The sequence below is a fragment of the Neophocaena asiaeorientalis genome, unplaced genomic scaffold (genome assembly GCF_003031525.2).
Source record: "Neophocaena asiaeorientalis asiaeorientalis breed wild unplaced genomic scaffold, Neophocaena_asiaeorientalis_V1.1 scaffold336, whole genome shotgun sequence".
NCBI classification, from domain to species: domain Eukaryota; kingdom Metazoa; phylum Chordata; class Mammalia; order Artiodactyla; family Phocoenidae; genus Neophocaena; species Neophocaena asiaeorientalis.
Window position 1 is genome coordinate 1,362,437 of NW_020174788.1, and position 19,611 is coordinate 1,382,047.

Consider the following 19,611-nt stretch of genomic DNA (forward strand, 5'->3'; position numbering starts at 1 on the left):
TCAGATGACAGTTTATATGTAGCTCTTTCTTCACCTTTGCTTTTTTCAACTTCCATTAATTCATATTTATCTGTTTGTCCCTTTCTTAAAGCAAGATTTGTTTACTTAGTATAGCCTAGTTAAAAAAAAATTTTTTGCAAGTATCACTTGCCTTTATATTTATTGTGTTCCAAATAGTATTATGTATGCAGAATTTATAGAAGCTTGACTTATACTTTTATATGGCATACCTAAAGAAAGAAAGTGTGATGCTTTGCCTCTCCTCTGTCTTTTCACAATTAATCCAAAGTAACAATAAACCTCAAATGGCACTTACTATATATTAAGTTATTCAGTCTTCGCAACTTAGATTTTTTAAAAAGTATGGCACGGGGGACTTCTCTGGCAGTCTAGTGGGTAAGACTCCGTGCTTCCACTGCAGGGGCATGGGTTCGATCCCTGGTTGGGGAACTAAGATCCCGCATGCCTCACGGTGGGGCCACATAAATAAATAAAAGCTCTCCTTTAAATAAAATAAAAATACAAAGGCACAGAGAAGGTTAAGTAAGGTCACACAGCCAGTAAAATACAAAATCCGTTCTCTTAAATATTTCAGTCTATTAATTAACCTATTAATTTCTTTTTTTTCGCGGTACACGGGCCTCTCACTGCCATGGCGTCTCCCGTTGCGGAGCACAGGCTCCGGACACGCAGGCTCAGCGGCCATGGCTCAGGGGCCCAGCCGCTCCATGGCATGTGGGATCTTCCCGGACCGGGACACGAACCCACGTCCCGCACATCTGCAGGCAAACTCCCAACCATTGCGCCACCAAGGAAGCCCTAACCTATTAATTTTTATATTATTAAATGCATTAAATCTTTTCTATGCATTAAATCTTAAACTTGTTATAATTATACTTTGAAGCATAGTGATAGTTTTGTTTCTCTTTTTAAATATTAGCATGAGTTCCCCTCTTAAGACTATACCCCGCTTTTTACTTAAATAGACTGAACAGTCCCATTTGAAGTAAACAGTGTCCTAAGGTTATATATCATGGCTCTCTGTAGCCTTTGTGTTGTCAGTGGAAGCATGGCCAAATGGGTGAGAACTCCTTACAGAAATTTAGTAATCCTAGTCTTAATTTTATTGAGTTTTTCTTTTTAATGAATTTGGGGTTTTATTTACATGAGATGGTATAAATCATAGTCTGATTTCTCTTTGAACCTTTCCAAATAATGATTGAACAAAATGAGCTGAACTGTCTGATTTTACTGAGTTACTCCTTGCATGAGGATTCTGGATCTCCCAGCAAAGAGTTTAACCAGTTTAGAGGTTTTTTTCTTGTTTTTTGGGGATCTCAGGCTAGTTCATATTTGTTTAGCTAGAAACTTATTTGATATGCAAACTTAGGTTGAAGGAAAGTTTTAGTTTCTGTAATTTCTTTGTGTCACCTCAGACCTGCCAGTGCCAAGAGATGGATTTTACTTTATATGTGGAAGTTTTTTTTCTTTGCCACCTTGTTAACACTGGTGGAATATTCATGAGAAAGAATAATGTCCAGATGGAGATGGTACCTGCAGATGTTAATCTGGATGGACACAGATCAGCTCTAATTTGTTTCACTTGGAAGACTGTCATATGTGTTCTGTGCATTTCAGAAACTTTCTTACCCTTTTTTCTTTCTCAGTAACAGCAGCAAGTGGGAATGGAGACTTTGGTGACTGGAGTGCCTTCAACCAAGCCCCGTCAGGCCCTGTTGGTGCCAGTGGTGAGCTCTTCAGCAGTGCCTCACAGCCAGCTGTAGAGCTTGTCAGTAGCTCACAACCAGCTTTAGGCCCACCTCCAGCTGCCTCAAATTCTTCAGACCTATTTGATCTTATGGGCTCATCGCAGACAACAATGACATCTTCCCAGAGTATGAATTTCTCTATGATGAGCACTAATACTGTAGGTCTGGGTTTGCCCATGTCAAGATCACAGGTAAGTTGTCTGCCTCCCTTGGAAATTGTGATTCATAATCTTTGAGATGCTCTAACTATCTAATGGCAGATTAACATAAAACAGAAAAATAAGCAAGTGACACATAGATTACTTTTGTACATTGCGTTTACCTTGTGTCCCTACCCTGGAATAGTCATTTGGGTTCTCCAGGGCAAGGCCTTCTCACGCATCTTGCTGTCCATGCAAAGCCAAGTGTGATGCCTTGCACAGAGGAGGCATTTGTTGAACATTTATTGAACTAATAAACAAATTGGAATTTAATAGTTTAAAAAATTGTTTTTAAGATTAAGGAATAGAAGAGTTCCCTGGTGGCCCATTGGTTAAGACTCTGCGTTTCCACTGCAGGGCAAGTGGGTTCAATTCCTGGTTCGGGAACCAAGATCCCGTGTGCCGTGCAGCACGGCCTAAAAATAAAAAATTAAAGACATTAAGAACAAGAGAAGAGGGGCTTCCCTGGTGGCGCAGCGGTTGAGAGTCCGCCTGCCGATGCAGGAGACACGGGTTCGTGCCCCCGTCCGGGAAGATCCCACATGCCACGGAGTGGCTGGGCCCGTGAGCCATGGCCGCTGAGCCTGCGCGTCCGGAGCCTGTGCTTCGCAACGGGAGAGGCCACAACAGTGAGCGTACCGCAAAAAAAAAAACAAACAAAAAAAGAACGAGAAGAAGAAGGAATAGAGATATATTGCTAATATAGAAAATTATTCTCTAAAGTAATGAATGTCCTTCCCTATTCTGGACCTGCTCTACATATAATGTTTATATAGGCTCTTCTTTCAACTCTTATTTTCATAAAGGAAAATAACTAAACAGGAACTTTTAAATTCACTTTTTAAAATTAAATCTAAATTACCTAATACTAGCTTAGAATTCAAACACGTGCAGAATATATGTGTCTGAGTTGTATCAGGAACTTGCTATTTTTGACTCAGGCTATTCTCAATATTTGTTTATGATGCTAATTATTCATTTTAATATGTAGAATCTCCTATTTTGGGTGTTAGGATGAAGGAAGAGAAGAAAGAAGCAGAAAGGTGACTGATCTGTATAACAGATATTAGACCTAACATTAAGAAAAAGGACATGAAAGCCATACCAGTACCATTAAATTGAACTGCAGTTCACTGTTTCTTTCATATGGTCTAAGCATAAAGCCAATCTACTAATTTTCAATCTTAATTGCAACTGTGTTGTGAGTCTTTGCATTGGTCCATTTTAAATTATCCTTCCTATTTGTATTTATTTCCCTTTTTTCTGTCCTTGTTACAATTATTCTGGTAGTAACTACCAGGCACCTCTGCTGCTTTTTCCTGAATTTCTCTTTTCTTCTGTATTGGTCCATACTGTACCAAATTCCACTAGTGTTGCTTGCTTTAGGCAATAGAAATATACATGGAGCAGGGATATGTCAGTCAGGTTATGTGGAATATAATTTGCTGTTTTGATGGTTTTGTTTTTTTAACTTGAGAAATCATACCCCGAATTCCATTTTGTACGAATAAATTTCCACTTGTATATTTCCTTAAAGTTGTACTAACCCGAAGTTAATAGTTGCCCCAGGATTGTGGCTTCTAGACTTGGGGTGATGGGAGGATAACTGTTAGTGTACATATGTTTTTTCCCCACCCCAAACATGACTTGGACTTCAGAGGAATATTATGGGAAGCTGGTGATTCAGGATATTGAAGACCTTAATGTAGAACATTTGTTGTTCTTATTGGTTTCAAGAGTTTATTACAAAGTCTAGTATATATTTGGAGTTACTATGATTAAATTGCCGTCTGGTAATCTTTATAGAGCAGATGCTTAATTTTTAGAGCATTTTTCTATTTTCCAGCCTTTGCAAAATGTTAGCACAGTGCTGCAGAAGCCTAATCCTCTCTATAATCAGAATACAGATATGGTCCAGAAGTCAGTCAGCAAAACCCTGCCTTCTACTTGGTCTGACCCCAGCGTAAACATCAGCCTAGACAACTTACTACCTGGTATGCAGCCTTCCAAACCCCAGCAGCCATCACTCAATACAATGATTCAACAACAGAGTAAGTTACTGCAAGACATCCCATTTCTTTGTGTATTTGTAATCCTTTGCCCTTATGCCAGGACTACTTCAAGCCATGAAATAAAACTGTACTGAAAGCAACTGTGTATTCACTTAATTTAACACTTAACTGTGTTTTCACATAATACCTGGTATCCCTCTTGGCACATTGAATTGCTTTGTATTCTGCTCTTGACATGTTAACATTTACTGTATGGTGGTGAGTTTTGGGAGCCTGATCACTAAAACAAAAGTATTTGTTGAGAAAAAATTTTTAATATAGGCAGATATGTCAAGAAACAAAAATCATCTGAACTCCATAATCCAGGGATAATCACCATTAATTCATGTTTCTTCATAGTACATCTTTTCTAACCACATTTTTAATACTTGAGATCATTCTGTCTATATTTTGTTTCTTGCAGTTCATATTCAACATTATTGTTTTTTCTGTGTTGAATATTCTTAAAGAAAGAAAGCGTGGGGCTTCCCTGGTGGCACAGTGATGCAGAGTCCGCCTGCCGATGCAGGGGACGCGGGCGGGTTCGTTCGTGCCCCGGCCCGGGATATCCCACATGCCGCGGAGCGGCTAGGCCCGTGAGCCATGGCCGCTGAGCCTGCGCGTCCGGAGCCTGTGCTCCGCAACGGGAGAGGCCGCAACAGTGAGAGGCCTGCGTACCGCAAAAAAAAAAGAAAAAGAAAAAGAAAGAAAGCGTGATTTTTGGATCTTTATAGTTATCCATCATATTAGTGTGCATTTCCTCTCTTGCTGGTTATTTCAGTTGTTTCCAGCTTTTTTCCTAATATAAATAACTCCATGGTCTTGTATAAATCTTTTTACTTGTGATTTTTTCCCTTAATATAACGTTCTAAAAATAGAGCGAGTCAAAGGATATAAACTTTTTAAGGTTTTTGATACACAGTAGCTCTTGACAACTTGTTAGGTCGGATTCAGTAATAGATTTTATAGGAATGGTTTTAAAGTGCCTGATATTTTCTGCCAGCCCACTCTTACTGTTTCTACATCTTGGGGAAGTCAGAGCTAACAGCCACTGAATATTTCTCAAGAGTAAACAATACAAGTTAATTGACTTCTCTTATAAAAAAATCACTACAAAGTAATTTTATTGGAGCTTACAAGTATTGATGGTCAGGAAGATTGTATTATTTTTCTGCTCTGTGAATCTAAGAATTCAGTGTGATAAAGTTCTTTTGTCTCTTTTCTGCTGTTAGATATGCAACAGCCTATGAATGTGATGACCCAAAGTTTCGGAGCTGTAAACCTCAGTTCTCCATCGAACATGCTTCCTGTCCGGCCCCAAACTAACCCTCTGATGGGGGGACCCATGCCTATGAGCATGCCCAGTTTGATGACTGGCACCATGGGAATGGCCCCTCTTGGAAATAGTCCAATGATGAACCAGAGCATGATGGGCATGAACATGAACATAGGGATGTCAACTGCTGGGATGGGCCTGACAGGCACAATGGGAATGGGCATGCCCAACTTAGCCATGACTTCTGGAACTGTGCAACCCAAGCAAGATGCCTTTGCAAATTTCGCCAACTTTAGCAAGTAAGAGATTGTAAAGGAGCAGATTGAATGAAGGATTTTTAGTGGTGCAGATAGGTGATGTTGGGATGGAAAATGCTAGTCAACTCCCCTTTCTTTCATCAATTAATTAAAATAAACCTACATTAAGAACCAAAAAGGTTGTTTTATAAAAGCAAAGTATCTAGTATTTCAGATGGCCAGGCAAGGGCGCTTCAGATGAGGCAGTCAGAATCATTTTTCCCAGTGAGACTAGACCACAAATGGGGCAGTGAGACCACTGAAAGCCTTTATAAATTGAGGAGCCCATTTTAATATCATAATATGTGGGAATACTAGAATAGGGCTGAATAAATGTGTTTGAATCTCTAATTTTATACTTTTCTTTTCCTGAAGAACTTGATTTTTCTGTCCCTAAATTGCCTTGTCACAATTGGGTCTGTTCCTTTTACTACCACTCTTGAGTCCATATATGAAATCATTAAAGTTGGATGATCAGTTTTTTATAAAAATATATATTTTTGTCCAAAAAAGGCATACATATGTGATTATGGCTAAATCAAAGGTAACTGGAATGTATATACTTTTGCTAATGTTCCAGCAATACTGCTATTATACTATCCAAATTTTTATTGTAACAAAACCTCTTTAAGCAATTGGTGATAGCTATGGGACTTTTCCCATTTCTTCTGCTATAATTATCCTGTGCAGAACTCGGAAAAATAGTTTTTTCAGGACTGCTCTATGGTTTCCTTTAAAAGAAAAGAAAAAAAAAACCCTCCAGTATTTTTATTTGTTCTTAGCAGTCATTATTTACACTTTGCAGTGATAACTTGGCAAGGCTTCCTTCTGTGTTTATCCCTGTAGCCACCATGTAATAGGAACAGTCAAAAAGAAAAATTTTTTTTTTTTTTTTTTTTGGTGTCTTCAAAAAATTTTTGAAAAGGGTAAAAATCCATTAAGACCTTAAATATAAATGTTAGAACTCAACAATGTTGGCTTTTAGATTTTTATACAGTATTGTTTTGGTTTTGAGTGTATATAATATGGCATTAGCAATATGGTTCCAATAGAGAGGAGTTAAATATATATATTATTAAAGGAGACCTGTAGCAGTCAAAGATTTTATTGATTTAATGGCAAATAAAGGAAATTAATTAAATTGTTTTCCTGCTGTAATTCTGCATTAAGGTCACATGAAAATCATGATTCTAGAGTTTGGAATGCAAAATTGTTTCACCCTTAAGCTGGGAATATTTTTTAAAAGAAATACTATAATATAGGCATCAAATTATTACCTCTCCACTTTGTTTTGAAATTTTTTTTATTGATAAAACTTTGTTTCCATTGTATTCATAATATAGTTCTGTTATACATAACATTAAAATGTTCATTAAAATCAATGTTGAACTGCTTTTTCTTTCATTATGTTAGACATTAGAGACCGTTTGGGGAAGAAATAATTATAATTTGGGCAAAGTAATTTTTATAAATAATTTAAAATTATTTAATGACTTCTCTATTCCTTCCTATCAGACTGCTGTTAGGAATTAAAAATGAAGCAGCAAAGATATCCTGACCTGCTCCATTCTTGCTAATGTTCCATCTACAACATTTCTAATTAGGCAGAAATTCATGTACTTCAGCTAAGTGGTAATGAAAAGTGATTCATTTGCTGAATAAGAGATGAGAGAGAGTGTAATTAGCTGACTGTGGTTTTTAATCTTTCAAGAATTCAGTGTGTTTAAATTAGTTTCAAAGAATAGGAGCTTTCAAGTGTTGTTACTTCAGAGCAATCAAGCCAGGCTCTGGTGGCAGCTTGGAGAATATCTTCACTGATATTTAAAACCCGCAATCTTAAATGAATTTTTTCTTTAAATTGAGAGGTATGGCATCACCTTTTCGAATATGTATGGTTCTTAAAGGAAATAAATATTTTGTTTCTAAACTTTTGTGTTTAAAATTTCTTTCCAATAAAACTGATTTATTTCTAAAGCATTTTCTTTACTACTATGCCTTCTTCCAATGTTGTATTCTGAAGACAGAAGGGAACCCCTACCTTAGTTATTACTGTACCTCAACATACAGTCTGCTGTCTTACCAGTGTTTTTTGTTTCAGAGCCCTTGAAAGAAGAATTGCCTCATTGGGGTTCCATTCAATTTAATGACTTGTCTCTGAAGGGGTTATTAAGTGATACCTAAAGAAAGGTCTGTATACCCCAAAATAGTTTGGAGCTGGCAAGAAAATACTCTTCTTTAATAGTCTTTTGGGCTCCCTTTTGCCTATCCTGTACCTCTTTCCTTTTTCAATAGCTTCTCTGTTGTATCTGTTTTTCATTTTGCCTACTATTTTGTGGAGAGAAGGAATTACTCTTCTTGCAATTTACATATAATGTGTGAATCTCCTCTGCCATTCGATTCATTTTTTTCCCTCTTAAAATGTTTTTTACTTCTCTGATATGATCTTCAGGAACCATAAATAGACACAGTGTTCTTGTACAGTACTTGGGATGTCTACTTTTTTGTTTAAAATAAATTGCCTGAATGATACCCATAATGCCGTTGGTTAGGAGCTAGTCACTAATAAGTTGAGGCCTATAGTTACTTATATTTGGAGAGAAGGGTTAATACCTTTTTCTTCTCAAATATTTTTGAAACACTAGAATAAAGCTAACTGTCCTAAGCACAGAACATACCTTATGGTAAATAGATTTCTGAAATAAACTGGCTTTGTGTTTCAGCTCTCCTGGGAGATAGCACTGCATTGTGGAAAGAGCATGGACTTGGAAGCAGACAGATCTAATCCTATTTCAAGCCCTCACTGTCTGTGTGACACCTTGATCAATTGATCTGACTTTTCTGGGCCCTAATACATTTTTTCTAAAATTAACTTAAAATCTGGAAGTGTTGGATAATTAATAAAATAAGTGAGATCAGCAGCACTGACATATACTGTAAATGTTTCTCTGCCTCTCATTTTTATTATTTATGCAAATGTGCTTACATATCAGGAACTTCCTATGTGCCAGTCACTGTGCTAACCGTTTCACATGCACGTCATTTAATCTGCATAGCAAACCCCAAAACCTCATACTCTTAAAAGGAGTGTGTAGTTAAGAAAGCCTGAGAGGGACTTCCCTGGTTGCAGTGGTTAAGAATCCACCTGCCAATGCAGGGGACACGGGTTCAAGCCCTGGTCCAGGAAGATCCCACGTGCTGTACAGCAACTAAGCCTGTGAACCACAACTACTGAGCCTACGCTCTAGAGCCCGTGTGCCACAACTACTGAGCCTGTGCTCTAGAGTGCACGAGGCACAAATACTGAGCCCGCATGTCACGACTACTGAAGTCTGCACACCTAGAGCCCATGCTCTGCAACAAGAGAAGCCGCCACACCGCAATGAAGAGTAACCCCTGCTCGCCACAACTAGAGAAAGCCTGCGCGCAGCAACGAAGACCCAATGCAGCCAAAAATAAATTTAAAAAAAAAAGTTTAAAAATAAAAGAAAGCCTGAGAGACTGTTACTAAGCTGATTTCTAATTGAGGATTTTCCTATCTGCCTGTATTCTACTTTCTTTTTTTAACCGACAAGCAAATTGTAAATGAACTGCTTTGTGAATGTATTGAGTCACTTACACTTACCACATTAGTGCAGATGTGAGGGAGAGAACTATGAAAGTGAGCTCTTGACTTGCCACACAAATAACCCTCAGAATGTTCTCAGCTTTTAGAAGCAGCAGAGATCTCAATTTTTCTATTGACTTCTTGCAATTTTCTTGACTAAGATCTTGTTATTCTAATATCCAGAGAAGCAATCTGATATAAAAACTAAAAAAACAAAAACATAAAAGAGGATTATTTTCTTTCTTTTTCTTTTCTTTTTTTTTTGGCTGCTTGCAGGATCTTAGTTCCCCAACCAGGGATCAAACCCCACACCCCCTGCAGTGGAAGCTCAGAGTCCCAACCACTGGACCACCAGGGAAGTCCCTAAAAGAAGATTTTATGTTTACTTTTAACTCATTATGACCTTAATTCTTATGTGTCTTCCTTCTATGAAAATGGCAGCCTTGCTAATGCACTGCTCTCACAGACATAATAAGTAACTCCTAGCACCCCTTCACACTGCACTGGATTACCCCAGTGGGGGAAGAATCAGCATGCAGCCAATTCAGATGCTTAGTTTCCCAGGGATTTTGGATGGATTTGAAAGTCCTGATGGGCAAACATAATTTTCATTTGTTACCCTTTAAAACAAGTGTCAGGAATTCCTTGGAGGTCCAGTGGTTAGGACTTGGCGCTTTCACTGCGATGGCCTGGGGTTCAATCCCTGGTCAGGGAACTAAGATCCTGCAAGCTGTGCAGTGCAGCCAAAAAAAAAAAAAAATCATAAATGTCATTACTTTAAATAACTGAGTTCTGGACTATGGAACCCTACATTTCCATTTGATTTTTCTTAACTGTCCATCTGTGTTCTTCAAATGCTCCAAGCACATTTCTTCCATTTGAGATAAGAGTGCTTGGAGTTGGTATATGGAACAGTTTGACCTCAGGACGCCCTTAATGCCATTAACAACTAATGAGGACCCCAAAGAACTTTTGTTTATGTGGGTCATATCTGTTAATACTAACTGAAATAAAAGGTGAGGAACTTTAAAATTTGAAATAAAAGCTGAGAAACTTTAAAAATATTAATTGGCTTTATAGTAACAAGCCCATCACCTGCCAAATTACAGTTTTATTAAAAACGTTTTCAAAATAAAAATCTGTGAGAAGAGTGGCATTGTTTTACATTTCTGAAAATCTCTTTATTACCTGGCTTAATAGAATACAGCTGGATTCTCTTACCTGCTTCTGCATTCTAGCTGCTGCTTAATAGAATACAGCTGGATTCTCTTACCTGCTTCTGCATTCGATCTGCTGTGCCATGTTGTTTTGGTGGAAATACATGAAAACAGTCCGGCCTCAGAAATATGTGGTTGGAAAAGGTGGAACCTCGCAGGTCCCCTGAATGGGTCTCACGGGTCCCCAGTTGTCCTCAGGCCACGGGTAACTGCTCCTGTCTGTTGAGAATTAACAGATAAGTATTTCTTAGTAACTATGTATCCATTTACTTGATTTATTCTGTTTATAAGGTGATCTGCTTAAGGTACAAAAAATTTAGTTTTGCCTTTCACTTTAGTCACAAGCAAAATGCATGTCATGAACTTGCTCTCTGGACTCTGAATATTAAAAATTGGTGACACCAGAGCTCTTGCTCAGTTTTCAACATTATTTCTTCTGATACATAGTGCATATTTACTAGCTTTTTATAATTATAAAGAAGTGAGTTTCTTACCCATTTTAGGTTTTTTTAGGAAAGCTTAGATTGAGAGACTGGGTGTTGAGTGCTTTGTGAATTATAAGACTTTTGAACCTCCTTTTCTATCCTTTGAGAAGCGAGAGTAAAATGGATCAAACCTGAAGGCCTCGGAGTTATTTGCAAGGGGTCCTGGCAACTTTGTACACTGTTCTCTGTTAAATACTTCACAGAAGGATATGGCTATAGAAATAGTGCATCCACATTCATAGTGTTCCTTATGAATCCTAGATAAATTTTATCCCTAACAGAGGAGGAATCCAGCAAAATTTCCGTCCTCTTCATGAAATGGCGGTAGCTAGCTCCGTCCTTATATACATCAGCTCCCTTCATTGTCATAACCTATGGAACAATGACCTCCCTCTGATAAAGAACAGGCATGTCAGAAACAAATTAACCAAAAGTAGCTTTGCAAAGATTGTTGTGCAGGGTCCCCAAAACAGATTTCCAGTAACAGATCACCATGGTCAGCCTTCAGTAAGTATGCCTGGCAGAGTTGTTTTGTTTTGTTTTTCACGGTACGCGGGCCTCTCACTGTTGTGGCCTCTCCTGTTGCGGAGCACAGGCTCCGGATGCGCCGGCTCAGCGGCCATGGCTCACGGGCCCAGCCGCTCCGCGGCATGTGGGATCTTCCCAGACCGGGGCATGAACCTGCGTCCCCTGCATCGGCAGGCGGACCCTCAACCACTGCGCCACCAGGGAAGACCCTGGCAGAGTTTTAATCATGGAAATAGGAAGGAAATCCTAGGCAGAATTCCCTCCCATATCAGAAGAGCTCTGTTTTAGAAACATGCATATAGTAGTCACAGAATCAGCTTTTGTTAATGAATGAAGTGTTGAAGATTTGATCTTTTGTGTCTGGTAATTTAAAAACCAGTTTTATTGGACTGTATTTTCTAAAATGTAGCTAAAATATTAGGTAGTAGACTGAGTTCCAGTATTCCTAGATTTTTTTCATGATATTTCACTTCTCCTCATCAAAATTTTAAATTGAGGAAAACAATCACAAAACAGTCATGATAAAAGTGTAGAAAGTCCAAACACTCCCAGCTACGAAACAAGACTACAATGTGGTAATGAGCCACTAAACCAGAGGACCACCACCCACATATTCTTCCATGTGTTTATGCATACAGAGATCTGAAGAATGATGAGAAGGAGCCATCCCTGTGAACTACACATGTGAACGCCCCAAGTGGACAAGAAACATCAGAAGTTTAGTAGGGTGTGCCCAGAGCTTGATGTAGAAGGAGTGGGACTGGGGAGATAAGCAAGGACATGGTAATAATAGGTGCTTTGGGCAATCTACAGATTTCATGCAATCCTTATCAAATTACCCATGACATTTTTCACAGAACTAGAACAAATAGTCCTAAAATTCATATGGAACCATAAAAGACCCACAAATGCCAAAGCATTCCTGAAGAAAAAGAACAAAGCAGGAAGCATAACCCTCCCAGACTTCAGCCAATACTACAAAGCTACAGTAATCAAAACAGTGTGGTACTGGCAGAAAACAGACATGGATCAATGGAACAGAATAGAGAGCCCAGAGATAAACCCACACACCTATGGTCAATTAATCTTCGACAAAGGGGTCAATGGGAAAAAAGTCTCTTCAGCAAGTGGTGTTGGGAAACCTGGACAGCCACCTGTAAATCAGTGAAGTGAGAGCACACTCTCTCACCATACACAAAAATAAACTCAAAATGGCTTAAAGACTTAAACATATTACATGACATCATAAAACTCCTAGAAGAGAACATAGGCAAAACATTCTCTGACATAAATGGTACCGATGTTTTCTTAGGTCAGCCTCCCAAGGCAATAGAAATAAAAATAAACAAATGGGACCTAATCAAACTTACATGCTTTCGCACAGGAAACCATAAACAAAACCAAAAGACAACTTACAGAATGGGATAAAATATTTGCAAACAATGCAACCGACAGAGGCTTAATTTCCAAAATATATAAACAGCTCATACAACTCAACAAAAAAAAAAACAACCCAATCCAAAAATGGACAGGTGACATAAATAGACATTTCTCCAAAGAAGATATACAGATGGCCAGCAGGCACAAGAAAAGATGCTCAACATCACTAATTATTAGAGAAATGCAAATCAAAACTACAGTGAGGTACCACCTCACACCAGTCATAATGGCCATTATTAAAAAGTCTACAAATAACAAATGCTGGAGAGGGTATGGAGAAGAGGGAAACTTCCTAACCATTGGTGAGAATGTAAGTTGGTGCAGTCACTGTAGAAAACAGTATGGAGGTTCCTCAGAAACCTAAAATTAGAATTACCATATGATCCAGCAATCCCACTCCTGGGCATATATCTGGATAAATATATAATTCAAAAAGATACATGCACTCCTATGTTCATAACAGCACTATTCACAATAGCCAAGACATGAAAATAACCTAAATGTCCATCAACAGATGAATGGATAAAGAAGATGTGGTACCTATAAACAATGGAATACTATTCACCCATAAAAAAGAACAAAATGATATCATTTGTAGCAACATGGATGCAACTAGAGATTATCATACTAAGTGAAGTAAGTCAGAAAGATAAAGGCAAATACCATATAATACCACTTATATGTGGAATCTAAAATATGACACAAATGAACTTATCTATGAAACAGAAACAGAATCACTAACATAGAGAAGAGACTGGTGGTTGCCAAGGGGGAGGGGGTCAGGGGAGTGATGGAGTAGGAGGTTGGGGTTAGCAGATGTAAGCTTTTATATATAGAATGGATAAACAACAAGGTCCTACTGAATAGCACAGAGAACTATATTCAATATCCCATTATAAAACATAATGGAAAAAAAACATATTTTAAAAAAGGAATGTATATATGTGTATAACAGAATCACTTTGCTGTACAGCAGTAATTAACACAACATTGTAATCAACTATACTTCAATTTTAAAAAAGGAGTCACAGTCCCTCCCTTTAAAAATGCACACTTTATACTCTTTTTTTTTAACATCTTTATTGGATTATAATTGCTTTACAATGGTGTGTTACTGCCTTATAACAAAGTGAATCAGCTATACATATACATATATCCCCATATCTCCTCCCTTTAGCGTCTCCCTCGCACCCTCCCTATCCCACCCCTCTAGGCAGTCACAAAGGGCCGAGCTGATGTCTCTATGCTATGCGGCTGCTTCTCACTAGCTATTTTACATTTGGTGTAAAATGTGTATATATGTGTATATATGTCAATGCCACTTTCTCACTTCGTCTCAGCTTACCCTTCCCCCTCCCCATGTCCTCAAGTCCATTCCCTACATCTGTGTCTTTATTCCTGTCCTGTCCCTACGTTCTTCAGGACCTTTTTTTTTTTTTTGTAGATTCCATATATATGTGTTAGCATATGGTATTTGTTTTTCTCTTTCTGACTTACTTCACTCTGTATGACAGACTCTAGGTCCATCCACCTCACTACAAATAACTCAATTTCGTTTCTTTTTATGGCTGAGTAATATTCCATTGTATATATGTGCCACATCTTCTTTATCCATTCATCTGTCACTGGACACTTAGGTTGCTTCCATGTCGTGGCTATTGTAAACAGAGATGCAATGAACATTGTGGTACATGACTCTTTTTGAATTATGGTTTTCTCAGGGTATATGCCCAGTAGTGGGATTGCTGGGTCTTATGGTAGTTCTAATTTTTAGGTTTTTAAGGAATCTCCATACTGTTTTCCATAGTGGCCATATCAATTTACATTCCCACCAACAGTGCAAGAGGGTTCCCTTTTCTCCACACCCTCTCCAGCATTTGTTGTTTGTAGATTTTTTGATGATGGCCATTCTGACTGGTGTGAGGTAATACCTCATTGTAGTTTTGATTTGCATTTCTCTAATAATTAGTGACGTTGAGCATCCTTTCATGTGTTTGTTGGCAATCTGTATATCTGCTTTGGAGAAATGTCTATTTAGGTCTTCTGCCCGTTTTTGGATTGGGTTTTTTTTTTTTCATACTGAGCTGCATGAGCTGCTTGTAAATTTTGAAGATTAATCCTTTGTCAGTTGCTTCATTTACAAATATCTTCTTCCATTCTGAGGGGTGTATTTTCATCTTGTTTATAGTTACCTTTGCTGTGCAAAAGCTTTTAAGTATCATTAGGTCCCATTTGTTTATTTTTGTTTTTATTTCCATTTCTCTAGGAGGTGGGACAAAAAGGATCTTGCTGTGATTTATGTCATAGTGTTCTACCTATGTTTGCCTCTAAGGAGTTTTATACTGTCTGGTCTTACATTTAGATCTTTAGTCCATTTTGAGTTTATTTTTGTGTATGGTATTAGGGAGTGTTCTAATTTCATTCTTTTACATGTAGCTGTCTAGTTTTCCTAGCACCACTTATTGAAGAGGCTGTCTTTTCTCCACTGTATATTCTTGCCTCCTTTATCAAAAAATAAGCTGACCATAGGTGCGTGGGTTTATCTCTAGGCTTTCTATCCTGTTCCACTGATCTATATTTCTGTTTTTGAGCCAGTACAATATTGCCTTGATTACTGTAGCATTGTAGTACAGTCTGAAGTCAGGGAGTCTGATTCCTACAGCTCTGTTTTTCTTTCTCAAGATTGCTTTGGCTATTCGGGGTCTTTTGTGTTTCCATACAAATTGTGAAATATTTTGTTCTAGTTTTCTGGAAAATGCCATTGGTAGTTTCATAGGGATTGCATGGAATCAGTAGATTGCTTTGGATAGTATAGTCATTTTCACAATGTTGATTGTTCCAATCCAAGAACATAGTATATCTCTCCATCTGTTTGTATCATCTTTAATTTCTTTCATCAGTGTCTTATAGTTTTCTGCATACAGGTCTTTTGTCTCCTTAGGTAGGTTTATTCCTGGGTATTTTATTCTTTTGCTTGCAATGGTAAATGGCAGTGTTTCCTTAATTTCCCTTTCACATTTTTCATCATCAGTGTGTGGGAATGCAAGAGATTTCTGTGCATTAATTTTGTATCCTGCTACTTTACCAAATTAATTGATTAGCTCTAGTAGTTTTCTGGTAGCATCTTCAGGATTCTCTATGTATAGTATCATGTCATCTGCAAACTGTGACAGCTTTACTTCTTCTTTTCCAATTTGGATTCCTTTTATTTCTGTTTCTTCTCTGATTGCTGTGGCTAAAACTGCCAAAACTATGTTGAATAAGAGTGGTGAGAGTGGGCAACCTTGTCTTGCTCCTGATCTTTTTTTTTTTTTTTTTGCAGTACGCGGGGCTCTCACTGCTGTGGCCTCTCCCGTTGCAGAGCACAGGCTCTGGATGCGCAGGCTCAGCAGCCATGGCTCACGGGCCCAGCCGCTCCACGGCACGTGGGATCCTCCCGGACCGGGGCACAAACCCCTGCATCGGCAGGTGGACTCTCAACCACTGCACCACCAGGGAAGCCCTTGCTCCTGATCTTAGTGGAAATGGTTTCAGTTTTTCACCATTGAGAACGATGGTGGCTGTGGGTTTGTCATACTTAGCCTTTATTATGTTGAGGTAAGTTCCCTCTATGCCTACTTTCTGGAGGGTTTTTATCATAAATGGGTGTTGAATTTTGTCAAAAGCTTTTTCTGCATCTATTGAGATGATCCTATATGGTTTTTCTCCTTCAATTTGTTAATATGGTTTATCACATTGATTGATTTGCGTATATTGAAGAATCCTTGCATTCCTGGCATAAACCCCACTTGATCATGGTGTATGATCCTTTTAATGTGCTGCTGGATTCTCTTTCTTAGTAGTTTGCTGAGGATTTTTGCATCTATGTTCATCAGTGATATGGGCCTATAGTTTTCTTTCTTTGTGACATCTTTGGTTTTGGTATCAGGGTGATGGTGGCCTCGTAGAATGAGTTTGGGAGTCTTCCTCACTCTGCTATATTTTGGAAGAGTTTGAGAAGGATAGGTGTTAGCTCTTCTCTAAATGTTTGATAGAATTCGCCTGTGAAGCCATCTGGTCCTGGGCTTTTGTTTGTTGGAAGATTTTTAATCACAGTTTCAATTTCAGTGATTGTGATTGGTCTGTTTATATTTTCTATTTCTTCCTGGTTCAGTCTTGGAAGTTTCTAAGAATTTGTCCATTTCTTCCAGGTTGTCCATTTTACTGGCATATAGTTCCTTGTAGTGATCCTTTGTATTTCTGCACTGTCAGTTGTTGCTTCTACTTTTTCATTTCTGATTCTATTGATTTGAGTCTTCTCCCTTTTTTTCTGGGTGAATCTGTCTAATGGTTTATCAATTTTGTTTATCTTCTCAAAGAACCAGCTTTTAGTTTTATTGATCTTTTCTTTAGTTTCCTTCATTTCTTTTTCATTTATTTCTGATCTGATTTTTATGATTTAATAACTGATACGATTTCAATTTTCTTAAATTTACCAAGGCTTGATTTGTGACCCAAGATATGATCTAACTTGGAGAATGTTCCACGACCACTTGAGGAGAAAGTTTATTCTGTTGTTTTTGGATGGAATGTCCTATAAATATCAATTAAGTCCATCTTGTTTAATGTATCATTTAAAGCTTGTGTTTCCTTATTTATTTTCATTTTGGATGATCTGTCAATTAGTGAAAGTGGGGTGTTAAAGTCCCCTACTATGATTGTGTTACTGTCGATTTCTCCTTTTATGGCTGTTAGCATTTGCCTTATGTATTGAGGTGTTCCTATGTTGGGTGCGTAAATATTTACAATTGTTATATCTTCTTCTTGGATTGATCCCTTTATCATTATGTAGTGTCCTTCTTTGTCTCATGTAATAATCTTTATTTTAAAGTCTACTTTGTCTCATATGAGAATTGCTAGTCCAGGTTTCTTTTGATGTCCATTTGCATGGAATATCTTTTTCCATCCCGACTTTCAATCTGTATGTGTCCCTAGGTCTTAAGTGGGTCTCTTGCAGACAGCATACATATGGGTCTTGGTTTATTTTATTTATTTTTTGTTGTTCTTGTATGCTGGCCTCTCACTATTGTGGCCTCTCCCGTTGTGGAGCACAGGCTCTGGACGTGCAGGCTAAGCAGCCATGGCTCACGGGCCCAGCCACTCCGCGGCATGTGGGATCTTCCCAGACCAGGGCACAAACCCATGTCCCCTGCATTGGCAGGCAGAGTATCAACCACTGCGCCACCAGGGAAGCCCAGGGTCTTGTTTTTGTATACATTCAGCCAGTCTATGTCTTTTGGTTGGAGGATTTAATCTATTTACATTTAAAGTGATTATCAATATGTATGTTTCTATTACCATTTTCTTAATTGTTTTGGATTTGTTATTGTGGGTCTTTTCCTTCTCTTGTGTTTCCTGCCTAGAGAACTCCTGTGTTCTGGTAGATGAGGCTGGATCTTGTCTTTCTGGTGGACAGGACCACGTCCAGTGGAGTGTTTTGGGATGTCTGTGACCTTATTATGATTTTAGGCAGCCTCTCTGCTAATGGTGGGGTTGTGTTCCTGTCTTGCTAGTTGTTTGGCACAGGGGGTCCAGCACTGTAGCTTGCTGGTCGTTGAGTGGAGCTGGGTCTTAGCGTTTAGATGGAAATATCTAGGAGAGCTTTCGCCACCTGATATTATGTGGAGCCGGAAGGTCTCTGGTGGACCAATGTCCTAAACTCAGCTCTCTCGCCTCAGAGGCACAGGCCTGACACTGGCTGGAGCACTAAGACCCTGTCAGCCACATGGCTCAGAAGAAAAGGAAGAAAAAAGAAAGAAAAAAACAAAATAAATTTATTAAAATAAAAAATTAAAAATAAAAAACAGAAAAAAAAGAAGAAAGAAGAGAGCAACCAAACCAATAAAATAATCTACCAATGATAATGAACTCGAAAAACTAAACTAAGATAAACATAAAACCAGAAACAAATTAGATGCAGAAAGCAAACCCCAAGTCTACAGTTGCTCCCAAAGTCCACTGCCTCAATTTTGGGATGATTCATTGTCTATTCAGGTATTCCACAGGTGCAGGGTACATCATGTTGATTGTGGCGACGTCCAGACAGGACGGGGTTAAAGTAGCAGCTGATTAGGGGGCTGTGGCTCACTCAGGCCGGGGGGAGGGAGAGGTACGGAACGCGGGGTGAGCCTGAGTTGGCAGGGGGCGAGCCTGTGGTGGCAGAGGCCAGCATGACGTTGCAACAGACTGAGGCACACCATTTGTTCTCCCAGGGAAGTTGTCCCTGGATCACGGGACCCTGGCAGTGGCGGGCTGCACAGGCTCCCGGGAGGGGAGGTGTGGATAGTGACCTGTGCTCGCACATAGGCTTCTTGGTGGCTGCAGCAGCAGCCTTAGCATCTCGTGCCTGTCTCTGCTGTCCATGCTGATAGTCACGGCTCATACTGGTCTCTGGAGCTCATTTAGGCAGTGCTCTGAATCCCCTCTCCTCGTGCACCCCAAAACAATGGTCTCTTGCCTCTTAGGCAGCTCCAGACTTTTTCCCGAATGCCCTCCTGTCTAGCTGCAGTGCACTAGCCCCCTTTAGGCTGTGTTCATGCAGCCAACCCCAGTCCTCTCCCTGGGATTGGACTAAAGCCCGAGCCTCAGCTCCCAGCCCCCACCCGCCCTGGCGGGTGAGCAGACAAGCCTCTTGGGCTGGTGAGTGCCGGTTGGCACCAATCCTCTGTGCGGGAATCTCTCCGCTTTACTCTCCACACCCTTGTTG

General features: G+C 39.1%; 1 protein-coding gene across 4 annotated transcripts in view; it reads left to right on the top strand.

Moving 5' to 3' along the window:
- CLINT1 (clathrin interactor 1) overlaps window positions 1-7,519 on the top strand; it is a 65,092-nt gene extending 57,573 nt beyond the window's left edge. For 3 of the 4 annotated variants that reach the window (XM_024760125.1, XM_024760128.1, XM_024760127.1), the window contains 3 exons: window positions 1,668-1,960; window positions 3,816-4,020; window positions 5,253-7,519. In XM_024760125.1, the coding sequence (XP_024615893.1) occupies window positions 1,668-1,960; window positions 3,816-4,020; window positions 5,253-5,599 (845 nt within the window). In that variant the 3' untranslated portion in view covers window positions 5,600-7,519. The remainder of the gene's footprint in view (window positions 1-1,667; window positions 1,961-3,815; window positions 4,021-5,252) is intronic. The other variant, XM_024760126.1, reaches the window with a different exon arrangement.
- The last annotated feature ends 12,092 nt before the right edge of the window (window positions 7,520-19,611 follow it).